The 24,549-nt window shown below is 43.5% G+C and overlaps 2 protein-coding genes across 2 annotated transcripts in view; one reads left to right on the top strand and one right to left on the bottom strand.

Moving 5' to 3' along the window:
* sra1 (steroid receptor RNA activator 1) overlaps positions 1-24,549 on the top strand; it is a gene marked incomplete at its 3' end in the record, with an annotated part of 104,356 nt that overhangs the window by 34,419 nt on the left and 45,388 nt on the right. The gene's annotated exons all lie outside the window — the stretch shown is intronic.
* LOC311143005 (macrophage colony-stimulating factor 1 receptor 1-like) lies at positions 1,031-24,487 on the bottom strand. The gene is made up of 21 exons (XM_084178798.1): positions 24,379-24,487; positions 19,239-19,505; positions 18,878-19,156; positions 18,638-18,774; positions 18,330-18,498; positions 17,842-18,052; positions 17,582-17,697; positions 17,328-17,439; positions 16,972-17,159; positions 16,644-16,771; positions 16,426-16,552; positions 16,235-16,342; positions 15,930-16,040; positions 15,643-15,823; positions 13,028-13,107; positions 3,374-3,483; positions 3,150-3,272; positions 2,926-3,037; positions 2,719-2,818; positions 2,519-2,624; positions 1,031-2,315 (listed from the first exon to the last, which is right to left on the bottom strand). The coding sequence occupies exons 1-21, from the start codon at positions 24,428-24,430 to the stop codon at positions 2,166-2,168; spliced, it is 2,967 nt and encodes a 988-aa protein (XP_084034924.1). The 5' UTR covers positions 24,431-24,487; the 3' UTR covers positions 1,031-2,165.

Genomic DNA, 24,549 nt, shown 5'->3' with positions numbered 1-24,549 from the left:
ACCAACATGCTTCACCGTAGGGAGGGTGCTAGGTTACCTCCAGACGTGACACTTGGCATTCAGGCCAAAGAGTTCAATCTTGGTTTCATCAGACCAGAGAATCTTGTGTGTCATAGTCTGAGTCCTTTAGGTGCCTTTTGGCAAACTCCAAGCGGGCTGTCACATGCATTTTACTGAAGAGTGGCTTCCGTCTGGCCACTCTACCATAAAGGCCTGATTGGTGGAGTGCTGCAGAGATGGTTGTCCTTCTGGAAGGTTCTCCCATCTCCACAGAGGAGCTCTGTCAGAGTGACCATCGGGTTCTTGGTCACTTCCCTGACCAAGGCACTTCTCCCCCGATTGCTCAGTTTGGCCGGGCGGCCAGCTCTAGAGTCTTGGTGGTTCCAAACTTCTTCCATTTAAGAATGATAGAGGCCACTGTGTTCTTGGGGACCTTCAATGCTGCAGAAATGTATTTGGTATCCTTCCCCAGATATGTGACTTGACACAATCCTGTCTCGGAGCTCTACGGACAATTCCTTTGACCTCATGGCTTGGTTTTCGCTCTGACATGCACTGTCAACTGTGGGACCTTATATATACAGGTGTGTGCCTTTCCAAATCATGTCCAATCAATTGAATTTACCACAGGTGGACTCTAATCAAGTTGTAGAAACATCTCAAGGATAATCAAAGGAAACAGGATGTACCTGAGCTCAATTTCGAGTCTCATAGCAAAGTATCTGAATACTTATGTGAATAAGGTATTTCTGTTTTTTTATTTTTAATACATTTGCAAAAAAATCTAAAACACTTTTTTCCCTTTGTCATTATGGGTTATTGTGTGTGGATTGATGAGGAAAAGCTTTTATTCAATCAATTTTAGAATAAGGCTGTAACGTAACAAAATGTGGAAAAAGTCAAGGGGTCTGAAATCTTTCCGAATGCACTGTATATATATCCTGGAATATGTGATACAACCACCTCTACAACTATTATTACCTGGTTTCAGGAATTAATTAAAGCATATTGCTCTATGAAAAGCTTTTTTAACATTTTTATTACGGTACAATTCAGTTGAATGTAAAACATTTCCTACTCTGAAGGCAAGACAAAAAACACGGTAATCCTTTGGTTACATTGAAGAAGTTCACACACTTCAGATTTTCAAACACTCAAGAAAAACTTTCAAGAGAGAAAACAATAATAATAAGCCATTTAGCAGACGCTTTTATCCAAAGCGACTTACAGTCATGCGTGCATACATTTTTGTGTATGGGTGGTCCCGGGGATCGAACCCACTACCCTGGCATTACAAGCGCCGTGCTCTACCAGCTGAGCTACAGAGGACCACAGTGTGTTGCTACTGTACACTATAATATAAAAAAGTTTCTGCAATAACTATGTCTTGTTGTGCTACTTAGGCATGCTGAAACGTTGATCTCAGTTCAGTAAAATCGGTGTTGAGAACTTTGGAACATATAAAGCTACATATGTAACTGGATCTATTTTCCAATAGTTTTTAAAGACATTCATCAAGTTTATCAAGCTGGTCAGAACAGAGTTAGTAAAGTATCTCATAAATGTTAAAGGGACATTATGTAGAAATCGCTCAGCCATTTCCTGGTTGCTAAAATTCTAATAGTATGCCTAATTTAAGTTTATGTGACAAAACAAGCAAGTAAAGTGTTGTGAATCATTGTACCATTTAAACCGCTGTAAAATAACAACAACGATTGTATTTGCAGCTGTTTGAAGCTGGTGTACAAGTGAAAGACACAAAAACTAAACTTATGAACGGAAAGGATAGAAATAGTGCACATAGAACATATCTGCCGCTGCTTAGACTTGCTTTCAATGTGAATGGCAGATCTATAACTCACATTTCTATGTGAATTTGGTGGGGTCACCCAAAAAGTTACATATTGTAGCTTTAAAGATAAAAAGGTAAGATAATGTAATTATGAGCTTTTGGTCATTTGATCAATGATCAAGGCATAAAATGATCAAGGCATAAAAGCTTACTTCCTGATGTTGCTTACAGCTACTGTATGGCACTGAAATCATGTTCTGTACAATGACAATCAAGACATTTGGATAAACTGGTGTGTGTTCATCCATCTCTTGCCTATGATTGACAGATATTCATGTGAATGTATAGTCATTGATGATGGTCTGATGTGCTCTCAGCAAAACTGGAAGTTGTTATTTTTCATCAGGGTCTCCTCCTCTCCCTCCTGGTTCAGTGTCTGATCACAATCCTCATTCATCTCAGCTGGGTCCCCCTGCTCTCCTGCCTCCTGCTGTGGAGTCTTATCCTGCACATTCCTGTAGGTCTGGCAGAAGTAAGGATACTTATGTCCCCAAACCGTTTTACCCACCAAATGATATTCCTCCTCATACTGTAAATACATTTTAGGAGTACAGTAGATCTAGCTGTAGGGAATGATTAGAAGTTAGCGGAATGCTAAGAGAGATACTGTAAATGACTGTAAACTTAAAAATACTTTCTACAGTGGGTCACTTAAGTCCATCTTACCTGGTCTGGCTGGTCAGGCAGTAACATCTGGATAAGTTGGTCAATGGTACTGAAGGTTGGACGTACTGTTGGTTCCAGGTTCCAGCACATCTTCATGATGGTGTATCTGAGGAGAACAATCAGTTTCAGATACTGCAGCAGGCTGTCAGGTTATGTCATGTCTCTTTGTTGATATACACATCTTGAAGTATAATACTCACATTTCTGGAGGGGCAAAGTCCGGCTGAGACATGTAGCATCCATCTTTGATCATATTGTAGAACCGGGTGTCCACCACAACATTAGGGTATGGGCTCTTACCTAGAAATACCAACCAAACATTTATTTCAGATATTTTATTTGCTAACATACTTTGATTAATTCAACATAAGACAGTATTTCTCTCATCACATGCCAGTGTGACCCACCCAGAGAGAAGATCTCCCACAGCAGTATCCCATAGGACCAGACGTCACTCTGCACTGTGTACACACATTCAAAGATGCTCTCAGGGGCCATCCACTTCACTGGCAGACGGGCCTGGGAATACAATAGTTTTAGAGATCATTATCATATCATAGTTCACAATCATTCAAGGATCGGAGCCTCAAAAAACTAAAGTGATTTCTTTATACAAATGTTATTAACTCACATTTCCTTTCACCACATAGTTGGAGTCATTCTCAATGTCTCGGGCGAGGCCAAAGTCGCAGATCTTAGCCACACGGCCATCGGTCAAGAGAACGTTCCTAGCCGCCACGTCCCTGTGAATGCACTGCACGAAGACAAATAGGTTTCACTCATATGTACGTGTGTGCATCTGCATGTTACACTACATGAGTTATGATATTAATTACATTTTTATTGTTCTATTACATTTTTGGATGCAAGGAAGTCCATTCCCTGAGCCACCTGAGAGGAGAACCTCAACAAGTCTTCTATGTCCAGCGACCAGGTGCCTGTCTCTGGATCCTCACATAGGGAACCTATCAGGAAGAGAGAGAGGAAGAGAGAGAGAGAGTATATGAGACCTAGGGTTGCAAAGGGAGGGTATATTTCTGGTAACCTTCGAAGTTTACCAGTAAACTACTGACATTTTGGAAACATTCAAGGATTTTATGGAATTTTCATAACATATAAAAGGTATAGAATAATAAAATATAATTGTAATATAAGAAATGGAATGACAAAGCCGTAAAACATTATCCTAAATAGAATCCATCAACTAACTGAATACCGTTGGTGTTTAATATGAGAGTTTCAGCATAAAATATCCTTTATATTTTGTACACTGTTAGGCCTACTGCTGCTAGGTAGCTCTCTCTCTGCTCTCCCCCTCCCCTCTGTCTGTTTTTGATTGCAGGAGTGAAGTCTGGTGTGCGGGAGTCAGGGTTCCAGCTGCAGCTCATTTACCATAATCACCTCAGCCTTTAAGACCCGGTCAAACTTGCCACTCATCGTCAGATCATAGTCAAGACGACCATGTTAGTCTCGCTGCCGACTCAACCTGCTTGTTTTCGCTCTTTGTGTTTTTTGGCCTGTTCTATTTACTTTTCTCCTGTGCCACAGATTGTTGGAACCTGACTCCTGCCTCCGCTTCACTCCTGCCACCACCATCCTGCTTCGCACTACTGGACCTCCCTTTTGGACTCACCACGGACACTAGGACGTTACGGTACCTCTCCTGCTCAGAACCTGGATCCGTTACCCTCCCGGTAGACCTGGACTTGCTCTTCCCCTATTTGTGGAAACCTGGACAATTGAACTGTGTAAATAAACGTGCTAAACCTTCTCTGGCTCGGTGTAGTTGTCTGCATGTGGGTTCATATCCAGTTAAATCATGACAGTATGATCTGAACATGATGAGCTCGGATACCACCCCAGAGTGCACTCAAATTTGGACTGCCATAGCCAATCAGGGCATTTTACTTGGCCAACATGATACTTTGTTTAAGACTATTTCTGAGAACAGTCAGATGCTGCTTAATCAGATTCAATTACTCACCCATCAAGTGTCTGCCCTTACTACCCAAATTAATAATGCACCCCTCGTTCATGGCATACAAACTGTTCCTCCAGCCCAGATCAGAGAGCCTTTTGTTCCGGCTCCAGAGCGCTATGACGGGAACATGGGAACCTGTGGTGATTTTTTGACTCAATGCTCGCTAGTGTTTGAACAACAGCCCCTCACCTACGCCTCAGAGAGAGCCTGTATTGCCTACCTTATCAACTCTACTAGCGGTTCCGCTCGTTCCTGGGGATCCGCGGTCTGGGAGAGTCAGTCGGACATTTGCAACGCCTACGTTGCCTTCACCACTGAGATGAGGAAGGTTTTCGACCACCCCGTACGGGGCAAGGAGGCTGCTAAACGCTTGTTGTCTCTTCGGCAGGGGTCTCGCAGTGTGGCGGAGATGGCAGTGGAGTTTCGGACGTTAGCGGCAGTGAGTGGTTGGAATGACGAGGCATTACAAGGAGTGTTCATTAATGCTTTGTCTGAGACTTTGAAGGATGAATTGGTGTCATATGATGAATCGCCTACGCTGGATAACCTTATTTCACTCACCATCAGGTTGGATAATCGGATTCGGGAGCGCCGCCGGGAGAGGAGTGTTAGTTCCAAGCAACCTGTCTGTCGTCAACCAACTCCTCCCCGCCTCTTCCCTACGGAGAAGGCCGAGTCTTCCCGAGTCGATACTAGGAGCACTGAACCCGAAGCCATGGAGGTGGGTCATGCACGGTTGTCCTCAGAGGAGCGTGCACGTCGTATTCAGGTTCGGGCCTGCCTGTATTGTGGAGAAGCTGGTCATTTCGTTCCTTCCTGCCCAGTTCGTCCGGGAAAAGGGCCGGCTCATCATTAATGGGAGAAGTTTTGGTGAGCCGAACAGCGGATTCTTCCTCTTCTCCCCGCATTCTGCTCCAGGCATCCCTCCAGTGGCAGGTCCAGGATTTCCCTGTTAGTGCGCTGGTTGACTCTGGTGCCGATGAAAGCTTTTTGGATCGAGAGTTGGCTCAACAAATGGAGTTAGAGACTGTTCCTATGGACCGTCCGCTGCAGGCTAAGGGTCTAAATGGATTTTACTCATCAGACTGTCCCTGTTTGTCTCAGTGTCGGGTAATCATCAGGAGAACATTCAATTTCACATAATTGACTGCCCACAGACCCCCCTGGTCCTTGGTATCCCCTGGCTCATAAGACACAATCCACACATTGATTGGGTGACAGGTAGAATTGTTTCATGGAGCACATTTTGTCATGTGAACTGTTTGTGTTCTGCTCAGACCCCTGCCAGCACTGTGCCTCAACCTCCACTGGAGTCCATGGATCTCTCTGCTGTTCCTGACGTGTATCATGACCTGGCATCCGTTTTCTGCAAACACAGAGCTACTTCTCTTCCTCCTCACCGGCCATACGACTGCGCCATTGACCTCCAGCCAGGAGCCCCTCTCCCTAACAGTCGCCTGTACAATCTCTCCCGCCCGGAGACGGAGGCTATGGAGAACTACATGCGGGATTCCTTGGCGGCAGGTATTATTCGTCCTTCCTCGTCACCTGTAGGAGCGGGATTCTTTTTTGTTGGAAAGAAGGATAAGACCCTCAGACCCTGTATTGATTACCGTGGACTTAACAACATCACCATCAAGAACAAGTATTCTCTGCCTTTGATTAATTCTGCTTTTCCCCTCCTTCATGGTGCTACCATCTTTACGAAACTGGATCTACGAAATGCGTATCACCTGGTGCGCATTCATAAAGGTGATGAATGGAAGACTGCCTTCAACACACCCTTGGGACATTTTGAGTATCTGGTCATGCCTTTTGGTTTGTCTAATGCCCCTGCTGTTTTTCAGGCACTCGTGAATGATGTCCTTCGGGACATGTTGAATCGTTTTGTTTTTGTCTATCTGGATGATATCCTGATTTTCTCAGAGTCCTCCCAGGAACATGAACTGCATGTGCGACAGGTGTTGCAAAGGTTGTTGGATAACAAACTATTTGTGAAGATGGAGAAATGTGAATTTCATGTGTCTGAGACCTCTTTTTTGGGTTACATAATAGCTCAGGGGGAGTTGCGTATGGACCCAGCTAAGATCTCTGCGGTCACGGACTGGCCAGCCCCCTCCACCCGCAAACAACTTCAACGATTCCTGGGGTTTGCGAACTTCTACAGGAGGTTCATCAAGGACTACAGCCGCATTGCGGCACCACTCACCGCTCTCACCTCCATCTCACTACCGTTCGCTTGGAATGAAGGGGCCGAATCAGCGTTCGAAGAACTGAAACATCACTTCGCCTCGGCTCCCATTCTGATGCAGCCGGACCCCGACCGCCAGTTTGTCGTGGAGGTGGATGCATCCGACACTGGGGTAGGTGCGGTGTTGTCACAACGTTCTCCTGAAGATAACAAACTGCATCCCTGTGCTTTTCTTTCACGGAAGCTTTCTCAGGCAGAGAGGAATTATGATGTTGGCAATCGTGAACTGCTCGCCCTTAAGCTGGCTCTCGAGGAGTGGCGGCATTGGTTGGAAGGGGCGGAACAACCCTTCATCGTTTGGACGGATCACAAGAATCTGGCATACATCCAGTCAGCTAAGCAGCTCAATCCCTGTCAAGCCAGGTGGGCACTATTTTTTGGGAGATTCAATTTTCTCTGTCTTACCGTCCTGGGTCACGCAACGTCAAGCCTGACGCCCTGTCTCGTGTTCATTCTGCTGTTGAGACTGGTAGTAACCCTGAACCCATCTTGCCTCCTACCTGCAGTATTGCGGCCATTACATGTGACATCGAAGGGATTGTTAGACAGGCTCAACATCATCAAGCTGACCCTGGGAGCGGTCCTCCTAACCGGTTGTTTGTCCCTGAGTCTGTTTGCTCCCAGGTACTTCAGTGGGCTCACTCGTCTCCCCTTACCTGTCACCCTGGAGTTACTCGGACCCTTGACTTTGTGCGACGGAAGTTCTGGTGGCCCAGGATGGAGGCGGACACTCGAGCCTTCATTGCTGCTTGTACGGTATGTGCACGAAGTAAGAACTCCACCCAGGCCAGCGCTGGTCATCTACGACCTCTGCCAATACCCAGCCGGCCCTGGTCCCACATTGCATTGGATTTTGTCGCTGGACTTCCCCCCTCGTCTGGAAAGACTGTCATTCTTACTGTGATTGATCGTTTTTCTACGTTTGCTAATTTGTTGGCCCTACCTAAACTGCCCACTGCCAGAGAGACTGCTGATATTTTGGTTGAACATGTGTTCCGCTCTCATGGTCTACCTACTGATATTGTCTCTGACAGGGGTCCCCAGTTTGTCTCCCAGGTATGGAAAGCTTTCTGTAAAGCTTTGGGCATCACATCCAGCCTGTCCTCTGGATATCACCCCCAGATCAACGGGCAAGCCGAGAGAGCGAACCAGGAGATGGAGACCGCTCTCCGCTGTGTCACAGGGTCTAACCCTGGGTCTTGGAGCTCCATGCTCCCCTGGGTGGAATATGCTCATAACACCTTGACTAACGCTTCCTCTGGTTTGTCTCCCTTTCTGTGTGCTCTGGGTTATCAACCTCCCGTGTTCCCTTCTCAAGAGAGGGAACTGGCGGTACCCTCGGTGCAGTCCCACATGCGCCGCTGCTTCAAGGTCTGGAGGAAGGCCAGGGTAGCTCTGTCCCGAGCTTCGTCGTACATGCAGAGGCAAGCCAACCGTCACCGGTCCCAGGCTCCCGGCTACTCTCCTGGTCAAGAGGTATGGCCTAAGTCACATGATCTTCCATTGAAAGTAGAATCGAAGAAGATGGCGCCGCATTTTATAGGACCGTTCAAGATACTGTCTATTGTTAACCCCTGCGCGGTTAAACTACAGCTTCCTGCCTCCCTACGGGTTCATTCCACTTTTCATGTGTCCCAGATCAAGCCTGTGTCTGTCAGCCCTCTGTGCCCGCCCTCTTGTCCCCCTCCTCCGCCCAGGATTGTGGGTGGGGGTCCTGTCCACACTGTCCGGCGACTTCTGGATGTTCGCCGCCGGGGTCGTGGTTTCCAGTACCTGGTGGATTGGGAGGGTTATGGTCCTGAGGAACGTTCCTGGGTTCCCAGGAGCTTCATTGTGGATCCTGCTCTGGTCCGTGATTTTCATAGGTTACATCCGGATAAACTCAGTCGGCCGCCGGGTGGCGTCCGTAGAGGGGGGGGGTACTGTTAGGCCTACTGCTGCTAGGTAGCTCTCTCTCTGCTCTCCCCCTCCCCTCTGTCTGTTTTTGATTGCAGGAGTGAAGTCTGGTGTGCGGGAGTCAGGGTTCCAGCTGCAGCTCATTTACCATAATCACCTCAGCCTTTAAGACCCGGTCAAACTTGCCACTCATCGTCAGATCATAGTCAAGACGACCATGTTAGTCTCGCTGCCGACTCAACCTGCTTGTTTTCGCTCTTTGTGTTTTTTGGCCTGTTCTATTTACTTTTCTCCTGTGCCACAGATTGTTGGAACCTGACTCCTGCCTCCGCTTCACTCCTGCCACCACCATCCTGCTTCGCACTACTGGACCTCCCTTTTGGACTCACCACGGACACTAGGACGTTACGGTACCTCTCCTGCTCAGAACCTGGATCCGTTACCCTCCCGGTAGACCTGGACTTGCTCTACCCCTATTTGTGGAAACCTGGACAATTGAACTGTGTAAATAAACGTGCTAAACCTTCTCTGGCTCGGTGTAGTTGTCTGCATGTGGGTTCATATCCAGTTAAATCATGACATACACGCTTCTATTTATTTTACAATGTCAATAGGTCTTTGTTGTAAATGTTTTGGTGCCAAAGTGCGGTCAGTTGTGAAAAAAGTAAATAATTGGAAGCGTTGCAGAGTTAATTGCAAATCGAGACCTTGGGAGTATAGGCTTCTATCTGACATTTTGGACAAAAATGGGTTATTCACATAAAGCTGTTCTTTAGGTGGTCCTTCACATGTGAGATATGTCATATTTGTGGAAAAAGTAAATTTACGATTAACAAAAGAAATCTGAAAGTTCTATATGCGCCATCACCTTTGAACTTGGTGCTATAAGGTTCTAGCTGCAATACAATCACACTATGCTGGGTTGTAAATAGAAAATGATTGTATGTAAGGTGATGTACTTATTGAGTCATGAAAGAAGAAGACATCTCAAAACAGTTCTGAGATCTGGGAAAAATACTAATTATCTCAAACCACACATTTTGCAGATGGAACCTTATAGTCCCAAGTCCTTGATTATTCATATCATAGGTTCTGGTCCGCTTTTGCAATTACTTACATTTTTTTCACCACTTTTTCAGAAGATTGGCCATAAGTTAAGCTTGTTATGGTAAAAACAAATAAATACAGGTGCCTTACAGCCTGTTTAAAGCCCATTGGAGAGGCATTGTTTTTTAAAAACTTGTTCTATAGCAATATGAAAACCTCCATGGAAGGGGTATTTCACTAAAATTACAAACGTACTACATTTGATAATTAGTTTACTGACTTCGGGTGTCAGAGACCAGAAAAATATATCAGTTTACTCATCCAGAGCTAAACTGTAGCAATGTTGATAGTTTTCCATAGGATATAGTGTATTTGTCAATTTAGTGAACTATCGCTTTAACAAATGTATTTGATGATGTGAGTAGAAAGACTTAAAGGTATTCTCTTTATTTAATCATTAAATGTGTGTACTTTTCTATTGAAATTGAAAGAATTGTAACATTCTGTGCCAGGTAGAAACTTATTACTGAACCCAGATTGACATTTCAGAACCATAAGGTTTTATCTGAAATTGCACCCACTAGAAAAACTGATTTACAAATGTCACAGGATTTTGATACTCTGCACTTTAGGTATTTTTAAGGTGAGGACCTTAATGGTTTATGAAAAATGTTGATGCTCAATTTCTCAGAACTATGCTTTGCGCAGATAAAACCTTTTAGTCCCAACAATGAAATTACGTCATTGTTGATTAGATGCTTTTTAAAATAATTAAGCTATTTTCTCTTGAACCATATGGTCTATCAACTAGAAACTCATGGACAATATGGAAAGATATAAAGATTAAGAAAAATTATACACTACCAGTCAAAGGTTTGGACACACCTACTCATTCAAGGATCTTTCTTTATTTGTACTATTTTTTACATTGTAGAATAATAGTGGAGACATAAAAACTATGAAATAACACATATGGAATCATGTAGTTGTAACAGGGTTGAAATAGACATCCTTAGATGTATGAGTTTTGTCATAATTAAGCAGCCAGGTTATGTATACGTATGTATAGTTGTGGAGCCACCTGCTGTATTATTTGAGTAACTGCATGCCAGTGTATATAATAAATATGTGCACATGATCACGCAGCATCCAGTCAAAGAGTTGTTAAACTTTGATGGAGGTATGTAACGTGGTCCATGCTGCATCCAGTGTTTACACTTCTAAAATGATATCTAATGTATGTTAGGCTGAAAACCATATTGTTTTATAATCACTATCGATGTTGATATGTTTATGTATTTACAAAATTTGCACGTTTCGTTATGCTAAAGGATAGCTAAAGTTCACCTTGCACTTTATTTGCTAATGAGGCTAGTCACCTCGTGAAGTGTAAATGTATTTTTATTTTATGTTATTTCATGTCACTCAGATTGCTTGGTGTTGTGTATGTATTTGCAGGTATGTGCTCCCAAATTATATGGAATAATGTTATGTTACTGTACACGTGTAGCCCATTTGCTGTGGTGATGTGTTATGGCTGTCAAACGGAGTCATTATAAGTTGAGTGCTCTGTAGCCATGTTGTTATAAATTAAATGTATGAAATGTATATTATAAATATACATTTTTATAAAATTGTTACAGATCCAGTCAAAAGAGTTGTTAAACTTTGATGGAGATTGCTTGGTGGGTTGCAGTTGTTCTGACAAACACAGTGTTGTGTATGTATTTGCAGAATAAACAGTGAAAGAGAACAGCACCATGTCCTTCATTGATGAGCCATATGAGAGCCGTTACATAGTAACCAAAAAAGTGTTAAACAAATCAAAATATATTTTATATTTGAGATTCTTCACATAGCCACCCTTTGCCTTGATGACAGCTTTGCACACTCTTGGCATTCTCTAAACCAGCTTCATGAGGTAGTCACCTGGAATGCATTTCAATTAACAGGTGTGCCTTCTTAAAAGTTAATTTGTGGAATTTCTTTCTTAATGCGTTTGAGCCAATCAGTTGTGTTGTGACAAGGTAGGGGGGGGGGGGGGGGGGTAGGGGGGGGGGGGGGGGAGGGGGTCGCAAAAACCATCAAGCGCTATGATGAAACTGGCTCTCATAAGGACCGCCACAGAAATGGAAGACCTAGAGTTACCTCTGCTGCAGAGGATAAGTTCATTAGAGTTACCAGCCTCAGAAATTGCAGCCCAAATAAATGCTTCACAGAGTTCAAGTCACAGACACATCTCAACATAAACTGTTCAGAGGGGACTGTGAATCAGGCCTTCATGGTCGAATTGCTGCAAAGAAACCACTACTAAAGGACACCAATAAGAAGAACAGACTTGCTTGGGCCAAGAAACACGAGCAATGGACATTAGACCGGTGGAAATTTGTCCTTTGGTCTGGAGTCCAAATTGGAGATTTTTGGTTCCAACCGCCGTGTCTTTGTGAGACGCGGTGTGGGTGAATGGATGATCTCCGCATGTATAGTTCCCACCGTAAAGCATGGAGGAGCAGGTGTTATGGTGTGGGGGTGCTTTGCTGATGACACTGTCTGTGATATATTTAGAATAAAGGCACACTTAACCAGCATGGCTAGCACAGCATTCTGCAGTGATATGCCATCCCATCTGGTTTGGGCTTAGTACGACTATCATTTGTTTTTCAACAGGACAATGACCCAACACACCTCCAGGCTGTGTAAGGGCTATTTTACCAAGGAGATTGATGGAGTACTGCATCAGATGACCTGGCATCCACAATCCCCCGATCTCAACCCAATTGAGATGGTTTGGGATGAGTCGGACGGCAGAGTGAAGGAAAAGCAGCCAACAAGTGCTCAGCATATGTGGGAACTCCTTCAAGACTGTTGGAAAAGCATTCCAGGTGAAGCTGGTTGAGAGAATGCCAAGAGTGTGCAAAGCTGTCATCAAGGCAAAGGGTGGCTATGTGAAGAATCTCAAATCTCAAATATATTTTGATTTGTTTAACACTTTGTTGGTTACTACATGATTCCATATGTGTCACTTCATAGTTTTGATGTCTTCACTATTATTCTACAATGTAGAAAATAGTAAAAATAAAGAAAAACATTTGAATGAGTAGGTGTGTCAAAACCTTTGACTGGTACTGTATATAAATACATGTTTAAAAGTGATTCAAGTATAATTACCAAAGTTGCAATAGATTACATGTTAATTACAAAAATTACAGAAAATTCTGGTAACTTGTGTAAATTACCAGTAGTTTTGCAACCCTAAGACTTAACCGTGTATACTGCTGTTCCACTCCCCAAACCCTACTATGTTACTGTGATGAGTAAAAGGATATGTAATTACCCATAGGGCAGTGTTTGGGCCTCTGCGCTGGATGCATGTCCTCGTAGTTGTTTGAGCTGGAGCAGGAGATCCCACTGTCACTGCAGACACATAGAGGACTAAGAGGTTAGTTGTGTTGTACGACGGAATTACAGAACAGAAGAACCTACTGAGATGTAGTGATGGGAAGTTCGGCTCTTTATACTGACTCAGATATTTTCGACTCGTTCAGTCAAAATAATTAATATTTCGGCTCATTTCGTTCATTTGAGTCAGCAATGCTGTGAGGGTGATAAGCACAATCGTTCGTGAACTGCAGCCCCCCAAACAATTAATTATTGAGTTTGTTGAGGAGAGGGTGTGTATGTTTTGGTTCTGCAAAGCTGTGTCCATTATAACATTCAATAATCAATGAATTGTAGTCATTCTTGCCCCATGCGATCTATTATCAGCTCTAAACATGTATTTTTCTTCTCGATGCTCATGATCTATCCTGTGTGCATATGACAGACAGTTGGTGATTGGAGCACGTTTCTGGAGGTGCTGAGCTGGAAGAGCGTGTGTTAATCCTGCTTTAGGACTCATTGTGGCCAGCACTAGCAGGTCAAACGAACGACTAAAATGAACGAGATGACTCTCGAGTCAGTAAAAAGAGTAGTTCAAAAAAGAACTAATCATTCACGAACTGCACATCACTAGTGAGATGATGTAGTGATATGTAGAAGAAGAGTATTCATGTGCTGATGTTTGCTGTGATGGAGTGCTAAGCTTGCAGAGTGAACTTACCCTTAATTATACCCATTGTGTCCACATGTTACTGAGCCTACTACATTACAAGGTTACACTACGGTCTAAACTGTACATACAGTGCTATGAAAAAGTATTTGCCCCCTTTCTAATTTTCTCTACTTTTGCATATTTGTGATACTGAATGTAATCAGATCTTCAACCAAAACCTTATATTAGATAAAGGGAACATAAGTGAACAAATAACACAACAATTACATATTTATTTCATAAACAAAGTTATGCAACACCCAATGCCCCTGTGTGAAAAAGTAATTGCCCCCTTACACTCAATAACTGGTTGTGCCACCTTTAGCGGCAATGACTCCAACCAAATGCTTCCTGTAGTTGTTGATCAGTCTCTCACTGGTATGATGTTCTTACTGTGGAATGCAGAGTTTGGTTTTCGCCAGGCATAATGGGACCCATCTCGTCCAAAAAGTTGACTCAAGTTTGCTAAAAAGCACCTGGATGATCATCAAGACTCTTGGAAGAACGTTCTATGGACAGATGATTCAAAAGTATACTTTTTTGGACAACACTGTACTCCTGAGTGGCGCAGTGGTCTAAGGCACTGCATCGCAGTGCTAACTGTGCCACTAGAGATCCTGGTTCGAATCCAGGCTCTGTCGCAGCCGGCCGCGACCGGGAGACTCATGGGCGGCGCACAATTGGTCCAGGGTAGGGGAGGGAATGGCTGGCAGGGATGTAGCTCAGTTGATAGAGCATGGCGTTTGCAACGCCAGGGTTGTGGGTTCAATTCCCACGGGGGGCCAGTATAAAGAAAATATGTATTCACTAACTGTAAGTCGCTCTGGATATGAGTGTCTGCTAAATTACAAAAAAATAAAAATGGTGGTGGTGGTGTAATGGTTTGGGGATGCTTTGCTGCCTCAGGACCTGGACGACTTGCCTTAATAGAAGGAACCATGAATTCTGCTCTGTATCAGAGAATTCTACAGGAGAATGTCAGACCATCTGTCTGTGAGCTGAAGCTGAAGCGCAGCTGGGTCATGCAGCAAGACAATGATCCAAAACACACAATCAAGTCTACATGAAAATTGCTAAAAAGCAACAAATTGGAAGTTTTGGAATGTCAAAGTCTAGACCTAATCCCAATTGAGATGTTGTGGCGGGACTTGAAACGAGCAGTTCATGCTTGAAAATCCACACGTCACTGAGTTAAAGCATTTCTGCATGGAAGAGTGGGCCAAAATTCCTCAACAGCGACGTGAGAGACTGATCAACAACTACAGGAAGCATTTGGTTGGAGTCAATGCAGCTAAAGGTGGCACAACCAGTTATTGAGTGTAAGGGGGCAATTACTTTTTCACACAGGGGAATTGGGTGTTGCATAACTTTGTTTATGAAATAAATATGTAATTGTTGTGTTATTTGTTCACTTATGTTCCCTTTATCTAATATTAGGTTTTGGTTGAAGATCTGATAACTTTCAGTATCACAAATATGCAAAAGTAGAGAAAATTAGAAAGGGGGCAAATACTTTTTCATAGCACTGTATATTCTGTGTAGGCATTAGAATGTGTGGTTTCAATGAAAGCATAAAGACCTTGACACGCGTGAAGAGGCATGAATGCCTTGTTAGAATGTGGATTGTGATACGGCACCACAGAGAGCAATGAATACAATTGGAGCACATGAGGTCACTGACATGCGGAATACACATAACATAAAACATTTGTGGAGACTGAAACTTTGCCTCACATCTATTTCTCGTTTCTCGTTTTGGTGTACTTTCACTAACACAGAAACCATGTCTCTGGTGGGAGAGTGGAGAAAGGAGAGTGTGTTGAGACTAGAGAGGCATGTCAGTGATCAGTTCAGCCTACCTCCTTATACGAGACTCCTGGGCACATGTGTTCTTGTAGTGATCACTGTTCTCTGGAACCCGTGGGTCCTCTGGAATCCCTGGTCCGCTCAGGATAGAGTCAAGGAACAGCTTGGCCTTGCCATGCAAGAAGTTCAGCAGGTCGCCATGGCTACAGTACTCCGTGATCATCAGCATTGGGCCTGTGGTCGAACACAACAATGGGATGACCGATTTGGTTAACCAATGACACCAAGTCATGTTTACCTTGTTGTATGGAAATCAAGTACAGAAAATAGTTTGTCGCACCTCCTTGAGTACACGCCCCTAACAGGTTAACAATGTTGTCATGATATCCCAGGTGAATGAGGATCTTCAGTTCTGACATCAAAGCTTCTCTCTCTTCTGAGTGGGCGCTTGCTGAGGAGGAGAAGTAACTATTTCATTATTACATGTACTGAGGTAGTGCTTCTTCTATGATGGGAACACGTATCCAATAACAGAAAGTATCCAATAACAGTTATCTATTGTACAATAACTTTGACTTCCTTTTGTAAAGTAAATGCAACGCTGCAGGAAAAGATTTTACAAACAGTATGAGGAGGCTAACTCACGCTTGAGCATCTTAACTGCCACACGCGTGGTCATGTTGTCATCGGTCCCCAGACCATAGGCAGTGGCCTCCACTACTTTCCCAAAAGCCCCTGCTCCGAGAATCTGGCCTGAAACACACCGTTTTCAGTCAGTCCTTACTGTTTAGAGTACTGGTCTCTGTTTTTACCCCCAAAACTGCAATAAAACATACCAAGCCTCAGCTTATCACGAGGGAACTCCCACTTCTTGTTATAAGGAAGTTGTGTAGGGTCAATAAAGGTGTAGTTATTCCCATCATTGGCCTTGATGATCTTCCACCGGACTTCATATTTTGGTTTCTATGAGAGAAAACATGTGTTGTGTAATTGTCTAACTGCAAACGTCTTTGGGCATTGATAGCCAGTGAATGAGCCATTAAATGCAGCTTACCTGCTTGTATTTGTACAGCACGATGACAAGCAGAAGGAACAGAAAAGCTGCTGTGCTGGTGGCTCCATTGAGAGTGGGTGTGAACAACTTGGACGTTACATATTTTGATGAAGTTTCAGCAGGAACACCTAACACATAACAAACAACAAACACATTTGATGCCCTTGAAGTCAGCTCATGACATTCAATACTGAACAGGGAAATTAGAAATGACACTACCTGTAGCTGTTTCAATACTAGTCTTAATGTGACAGAACCAGTGCCATGTGAGAATCTCACAAAACTTTTCTTTGTACAATATATTGTATATCTGCAAAGATTGTCTTACGCACTACGAAGATGTCCCGCTCTTCACCAACCAGGTTAACGGTCACACACTCCACTGTGACCTCCATACTTAAGGGACTGAGGGTCAGCTCACTCTGCACCTCCTCTGGACCTAATGCTTCTGTCTGCACCTCCACGGTGCTGGTGAGGAGAGGCTGCACCTCCATGGTGTCATTGTCACCATCACACCTGACAACAGAGGAACATCAGGATGAGCACAGAACAGTGAAACCGCTCTCTCTGCATCTTGTGCCTTGGAAAGATCTTGTCCTATTGTTATCCAGTTAGAGAACCTACAATCAACCAATCAAATTTGTTTTATAAAGCCCTTTTTACATCAGCAGTTTTTACACCTACGTGTTTTGTATTCCTGGGCACTGGTACCAGAGGATTATGGGAGCTGGGTATCCAGAGGCGGTGCAGGTCAGGGTGGTAACATTCTTCAGTCTGACCATGGCACTGGGTTTCTCTACTCAGTCAGAGAGGACAAACATCATCACACTTTTTAAGTAAGCTCTCAACACTCTCAGACCAGGCCACAATTGCGGTCCATATTTTCTTGCTAGTTTGAATGTTGATGTGACCGATCACATTGGAATGAGATCACTTACGGTAGACTTGGACATTGAAGGTGATGGAGCCATTGAGGCATGTGCTCCTAGTGTGGAGGGTGTACTGGCCTCTCTCCTCAGACCTCACTCTCTGTAGCAGCAGGATGCTCTCGTACCTACAGGGTGACAGTATCAGACAGTATCAAATAACAGCACAGTATCAATAGCTTCTGTATTTATTCAGCATCTTTATAAATGATGCGATACAAACATTCAGTATCAGACAAATCATGTACAGTAACTCTAGGGAAAATAACGACCTGTTATTGTATCGGACGGCCCATGTGTCATCATGAGTGGAGATGTTGTGACTGTGAGACATGGGCATGTCCCACCACTGCTCCTTGATTTGGGGATACGCCTCGATCCGAATGTTTATCTCAAGGTTCTCTCCTTCGTTCACTTCAACTAAGGAGCCATTTAGGTAGAGATCCGGTGACAGTTGGGGTATGAGCCTAATGTAAGGCTTATCTGATGAGGTGAGAGGGAAAAACAGAGATAACATTAGAGATATCATTATTTTGACCACGAACCTGAACTTAACTGAAAATTGAGATTGTCACACCCCAATTTCCTTTGAGGATGCTGAGCTGAGTTTCACTTTTAAAACAGGTTTCTGTGTTTGGTGTTTGTGGAAATCAACACTAGCCTCGTACTACCATCCTGATCTTGCAGGCTTACATAAATACAGTATGTTTCTGTGTAGTGAAACATATCAGATGCTAGATCAACACTCCCTGATGCTTACCTACAACCTGCAGGTAGGTGGTGGAGCTGTTGGCCCCAGCCTCATTCATGGCTGTACAAGTGAAGTTTCCTGTGTGAGACATGGCCACAGCTGGGATAGTCACACTACTGGTGATGTGTACTTGCTTACTCTGGTCCTCTTGGATCATTTTATGTGAAAAGTCCAATGCCTATAAAAACAACAACACCAACATATCAGTTCAGGTCTTCAGAAATATACTGTATCATACAAGTTAAAAGCACACATAGGTAGGGGAAACATCTATGATTTAATGACAGAAATTGACAACAGGCTACTGTTTAACTGACTTTGAGGGAGGAGTGTTTCCACGTCACGTTGTAGAAGTGATTAGGGTTGCTGGTGATGCAGTGGATCAGGAGCTGCTCTCCAACAATACGAACATACCCATCTACCTCAATTAACACAGATGGTGGCGAACGCAACCCTGGAACAGACGTAGAGAAGTGTTTAGATGTGTTTCAATGCTTTGGGGCTAATAACCTCAATGTCCAACAAATACAAATGCACAGACATCAACTTCATCTTACTTTGAATGACGATGATGGGGACGACTTTGGAGACTATCGTGACCCCATTGATCTTTGCACTGCAGACGTATTCTGCGCTGTGGCTGGTCAGAAGGTATCGGATGAGGATTCCTCTCTTGGGGTTGACAGTGTAGTTCATGTCGGGGGGTGTAGGGTCTCCGTTGGCCAAACGGAGGGATAGGTCGGTGGCACTGGGGTCTGTCAGCTGACAGAGGAGAACATCACTGCCATCCTTCACATCTCCCAGGGTGCGAGGGGTCACCAAGATGTTATGGGGATCTATAAGGAACATAACATGTGATATATGGTGCATGTGAGTCTTCAGGTTGAGCACTGAATTTGACAATACGTACACACTTACCTTTCACATAAATGTGGACCTCTGAGGTGAGGTCTGGTTGGTTCTCATACATGCACGTGTATGTGCCAGTGTAGTCTGTTGTAAGGCGCCTGATGGTAATCACACTCCCCAATCTAGTACTCCTCTTGAGTTTGAATGCTGTGGTAGACCAGGTGACTGTGCTGTTCCCCTCACAGGTCAAGGTGAAAGATGAGGTTCCAACAGGCATAGTCCACTCAGCCTCCTTCAGCACCACCGAATTCAGCTTGATCACCGGAGGGCTCCGCTCTGTCAACAAACCAAAGACAGAACTAGGAATAAATAACACACACAATTAAATCTAGCAATCTCATGTTTCATGGAATGCAGACATAGTCTACAGTAATGATATATTTCAGTGAATTATCACATTTGTAACTCCAATACCTACAGTGCATTCGGAAAGTATTCAGACCCCTTAACCTTTTCCACATTTTTGTTACGTTACAGCCTTATTCAAAAATGGATTAAATAAAAATGTCCCTCATCAATCTACACACAATACCCAATAATGACAAAGCGAAAACAGGTTTTTAGACATTTTTGCAAATGTATTCAAAATAAAAAACAGAAATACCTTATTTATATAAGTATTCAGACCATTTGCTATGAGACTCAAAATTGAGCTCAGGTGCATCCTGTTTCAATTCATCATCCATGAGATGTTTCTACAACTTGATTGGAGTCTACCTGTGGTAAATCGGACATGATTTGGAAAGGCACACACCTGTCTATACAAGGTCCCACAGTTGACAGTGCATGTCAGAGCATAAACCAAGCCATGAGGTCAAAGGAATTGTCCGTAGAGCTCCGAGACAGGATTGTTTCGAGGCACAGATCTGCGGAAGGGTACCAAAACATGTCTGCAGGATTGAAGGTCCCCAAGAACACAGTAAATGGAAGAAGTTTGGAACCACCAAGACTCTTCCTAGAGCTGGCTGCCCGGCCAAACTGAGCAATCGTGGGAGAAGGGCCTTGGTCAGGGAGATGACCAAGAACCAGATGGTCACTCTGACAGAGCTCCAAAGTTCCTCTGTGGAGATGGGAGAATCTTCCAGAAGGACAACCATCTCTGCAGCACTCCACCAATCAGGCCTTTATGGTAGAGTGGCCAGACGGAAGCCACTCCTCAGTAAAAGGCACATGACAGCCCACTTGGAGTTTGCCAAAAGGCACCTAAAGGACTCTCAGACCATGAGAAACAACATTCTCTGGTCTGATGAAACCAAGTTTGCACTCTTTGGCCTGAATGCCAAGTGTCACGTCCGGAGGAAACCTGGCACCATCCCAACATTGAAGCATGGTGATGCCAGCATCATGCTGTGGGGATGTTATTCAGTGGCAGGGACTGGGAGACTAGTCAGGATCGAGGGAAAGATGAATGGCGCAAAGGACAGAGAGATCCTTGATGAAAACCTGCTTCAGAACGCTCAGAACCTCAGACTGGGGCGAAGGTTCACCTTCCAACAGGACAACGACCCTAAGCACACAGCCAAGACAATGCAGGAGTGGCTTCGGGACAAGTCTCTAAATGTCCTTGAGTGGCCCAGCCAGAGCCCGAACTTGAACCTGATCGAACATCTCTGGAGAGACCTGAAAATAGCTGTGCAGCGACGTTCCCCATCCAACCTGACAGAGCTTGAGAGGATCTGCAGAGAAGAATGGGAGAAACTCCCCAAACAGATGTGCCAAGCTTGTAGCGTCATACCCAAGAAGACTCAAGGCTGTAATCGCTGCCAAAGGTGCTTCAACAAAGTGCTGAGTAAAGGGTCTGAATACTTACGTAAATGTGATATTTTTCTTTGTCATAATGGGGTATTGTGTGTAGATTGATGAGGGGGATTTTTTTTTTTAAATCCATTTTAGAATAAGGCTGTAACGTAACAAATGTGGAAAAAGTCAAGGGGTCTGAATACTTTCCGAATGCACTGTATCTTCTCAGTGACAATGATGAATATTTTCAAGTGGAAGCCCCATTGATTTATAAGTGTTTATTCAGTTTATATATTTGATCTTAAACTTCAGAAATCTCTCCATTTTACATATTTGTAGGGAGTTTGCATGAGTTACAGTGCCTTGCAAACGTATTCACCCCCCTTGGCGTTTTTCCCTATTTTTTGCATTACAACCTGTAATAAAAATTTATTTTTATTTGGATTTCATGTAATGGACATACACAAAATAGTCCAAATTAGTGAAGTGAAATGAAAAAATGAACTTTTTTCAAAAAATTATACAAAATAAATAACAGAAAAGTGGTGTGTGCATATGTATTCACCCCCTTTTCTATGAAGTCCCTAAATAAGATCTGGTGCAACCAATTACCTTCAGAAGTCACATAATTAGTTAAATAAAGCCCACCTGTGTGCAATCTAAGTGTCACATGATCTGTCACATGATCTGAGTATGTACTGTATGTCTGTTGAAGACAGACAAGTCGTGTGGCGAATGAGGTGAGCCCCTCCCCTCATGATAAGGAGCCAATCGCCTGCCCTCTGGCCATTCTCACCGCTCTTCTTCACAAAGAGTCCTACTCTAAACTCTCCTGAGCATGACTTAATCCCTGTTTTCCTGCTTAACTGTTCACACAGGTGTGCCGCGACGTTATGCCCAGGTCTTTTAGCTCTTGTCGTCTGTGTTGGGTGACTTTATCAAAAGGAACGTTTTCACTTCGGGTAATTTTCACTTCGGTGGTAGCTAGCATCACACGGTTACGGTTATCGACTTCGTCTCGGGCCTAACAACACCCGTGCCAATATATCCAACAAACACCGGCTTCTCTGGCATTATCACTTAAATATACAGTGGAGGCCAGGTCATCAGATTTGCAGATGTTATCGTAGGTGTAGTGAAATGCTTGTTTTCTAGCTCCAACAGTGTAGTAATAATAACTAGAAAACAATAGAAAACAATATGCACAAAGTTCAAAAGTAATGTGAAAGAAATTATGAAATATGAGATTGAGCAATGTCAGAGTCCGGAACAAATAAATAAATATATGGTCAGTCTATTTATATATACTGTACCAGTCAAAAGTTTGGACACACCTACTCATTCAAGGGTTTTTCTTTATTTTTACTATTTTTTACATTGTAGAATAATAGTGAAGACATCAAAACTATGAAATAACACATATGGAATCATGTAGTAACTACAGTTAAATATAAGTTAAATATAATATATTTTATATTTGAGATTATTCAAATTGCCACCCTTTGCCTTGATGACAGCTTTGCACACTCTTGGCATTCTCTCAACCAGCTTCATGAGGTAGTCACCTGGAATGCATTTCAATTAACCTGTCTCATGCTGGTTAATATCTGAGCATCTCATTGTCTGGCAGCGCCAGGGTGAGCGTTGGGTTTCTTGGCCAGGTCCTGGAGGTGGGTAGATATGCCGGACACCTGCAGCAGGAGGGCCTGGTGGTTCTCCACCAGGAGACTCTGGTGTCTAGCCAGGTTCCGCAGGTCACTCAGGTGCTGTGCTCCGTACCTTCATAGCTTTCAGCAGCTTGATGACATCCCCCTGGCTGCTGGACACCTCTCGGTGCTCCTGGACCAGCTGAGACATCACCTTGACCACCTCTCCTCTCCAGCTAGCAGCCTCTCGCTGGTCCTGGGTCAGTTGGGAGAGTAACTGTTTCAGCTTGTCCACGCAGAGGGAGGGAGGGGCTACCACTGGGGGAGCCTGACTGGAGGATAACTGATTTAGGGGCCCTCATGGTCATACCAACTGGTTCATTGGCAGGTGCTTCTTCGTTACCTGAAAGAGGGTGAAAACAAAATGTTTTTGTGGTGAGTGAAGACGTCCCATTTTAATTCATAGCAACAAACTTGCAAGAATTATTATTATTAGTAGTATTTTTACTGTACAACATAGTATTTCACTTATTTTGTATAAAATACTAAAATGGACATCAAACAATCCACTTACTTTAAGTCAGTGAAGCGCATCTTCTTGAATTTCTCCTCTACCAGGCATGATGCCAACACTTGAGTACCGAAGTTATGTCATTTGCTGTTACTGACATGATAGAATTGTATCATATGGTGAATGATGAGTTATTTCAATGGTAATGCCTTAAAAATCATCCATAGAAAAGGGGAATGATTCAAGGAAAATGTAATTTCTTGGTATGCACCAACGTCAACAGCGAGAATTATTTTGCAAGTGACGCATTTCTGTCTTATTTCATATTTTAGTGGTGGGTTTTTTTGGAAGAAAGGGGAAATGAGAGTGTGATTGAGCTGGTTTTACCCGTGTCTTTGTGTGTGTGGAAATGTTTGAAATGAAACCCCACATAGCGTCTAGCTCCAGGAAACACATTGTGTTGGGGACCCGCTGGACGGATCGTTGTCTTGAGGGGCCTGTTTCCCATTCTCACTCTTACTTCTGCTTTTTATGGGGAGGTGGGGAAGTGAGTGGGGGGGGGGGGGGTCAGGGTCAGGACAGGTCCTGTTAGCTCTTTCCCCCCACAGCTCTCAGATGTCAGAACCCACAAAGCTAACTAAACACCTGCTCTGTACTGTAACAGTCTTGGCTAACGCAGAACACCTCAAAGTCACCATGACATCACTATCAATTTGAGTAAAGATTCTGTTACATCCATGGTAAAAATGTTATGTTTTGTCATAAACGTTTAATTAAGACAAAATATAATTTATCTATATTGTAGAATATTTCAAACATAATACAACCACACAGAATATTGTGGGGTTTTATGTGTTTGTAAATTCATTTTAAACTTCAGAAACACTTTATATGAAATATACACTTTTGGATGACTTATTTGAATGATGTGATGCCAATTTATCGATGCAAAATACAAAAAAAGTAAGATTTTTTAAAATCAAAATAACTCATGAACACGACACATTTATTACACATTTTAGTGAACGTTAACATGACCATATGATTTAAATTAGGTCTCGTTGGTTAAGAAATCACAAGTATTCGTAGAACAAAGGCTGCGTTTACATAGCCAGCCCAATTCTGATATTTTGCCAAAATACCAATTATTGGCAAAATATCAAAATTGCGCTGCCTGTGCAAACACAGCCATAGGAGCTGATTTTAAACCACTTACAGTATCACTGTGTTACCATTTGATTCATGTGCTTACCTTGGGCTGTGCAGCAGACCATGATGCCTATGAAAAGGGCTAGGAAGAACATCTTCTGCCCCTCTCACTGTCTCTGTCTGTCTCTGACTGCTCTGTCTCTCTGTGTAAATGTCTGTTCACTCTACTCAAGGGTAGTTAAGGAACTGGTTGATTGGTGTGGCTTCTCAGTTC

The sequence above is a fragment of the Coregonus lavaretus genome (genome assembly GCF_964263955.1).
Source record: "Coregonus lavaretus genome assembly, chromosome: 15".
In the NCBI taxonomy this organism is placed as follows: Eukaryota; Metazoa; Chordata; class Actinopteri; order Salmoniformes; family Salmonidae; genus Coregonus; species Coregonus lavaretus.
This window is presented reverse-complemented; position numbering and strand designations above follow the sequence as displayed.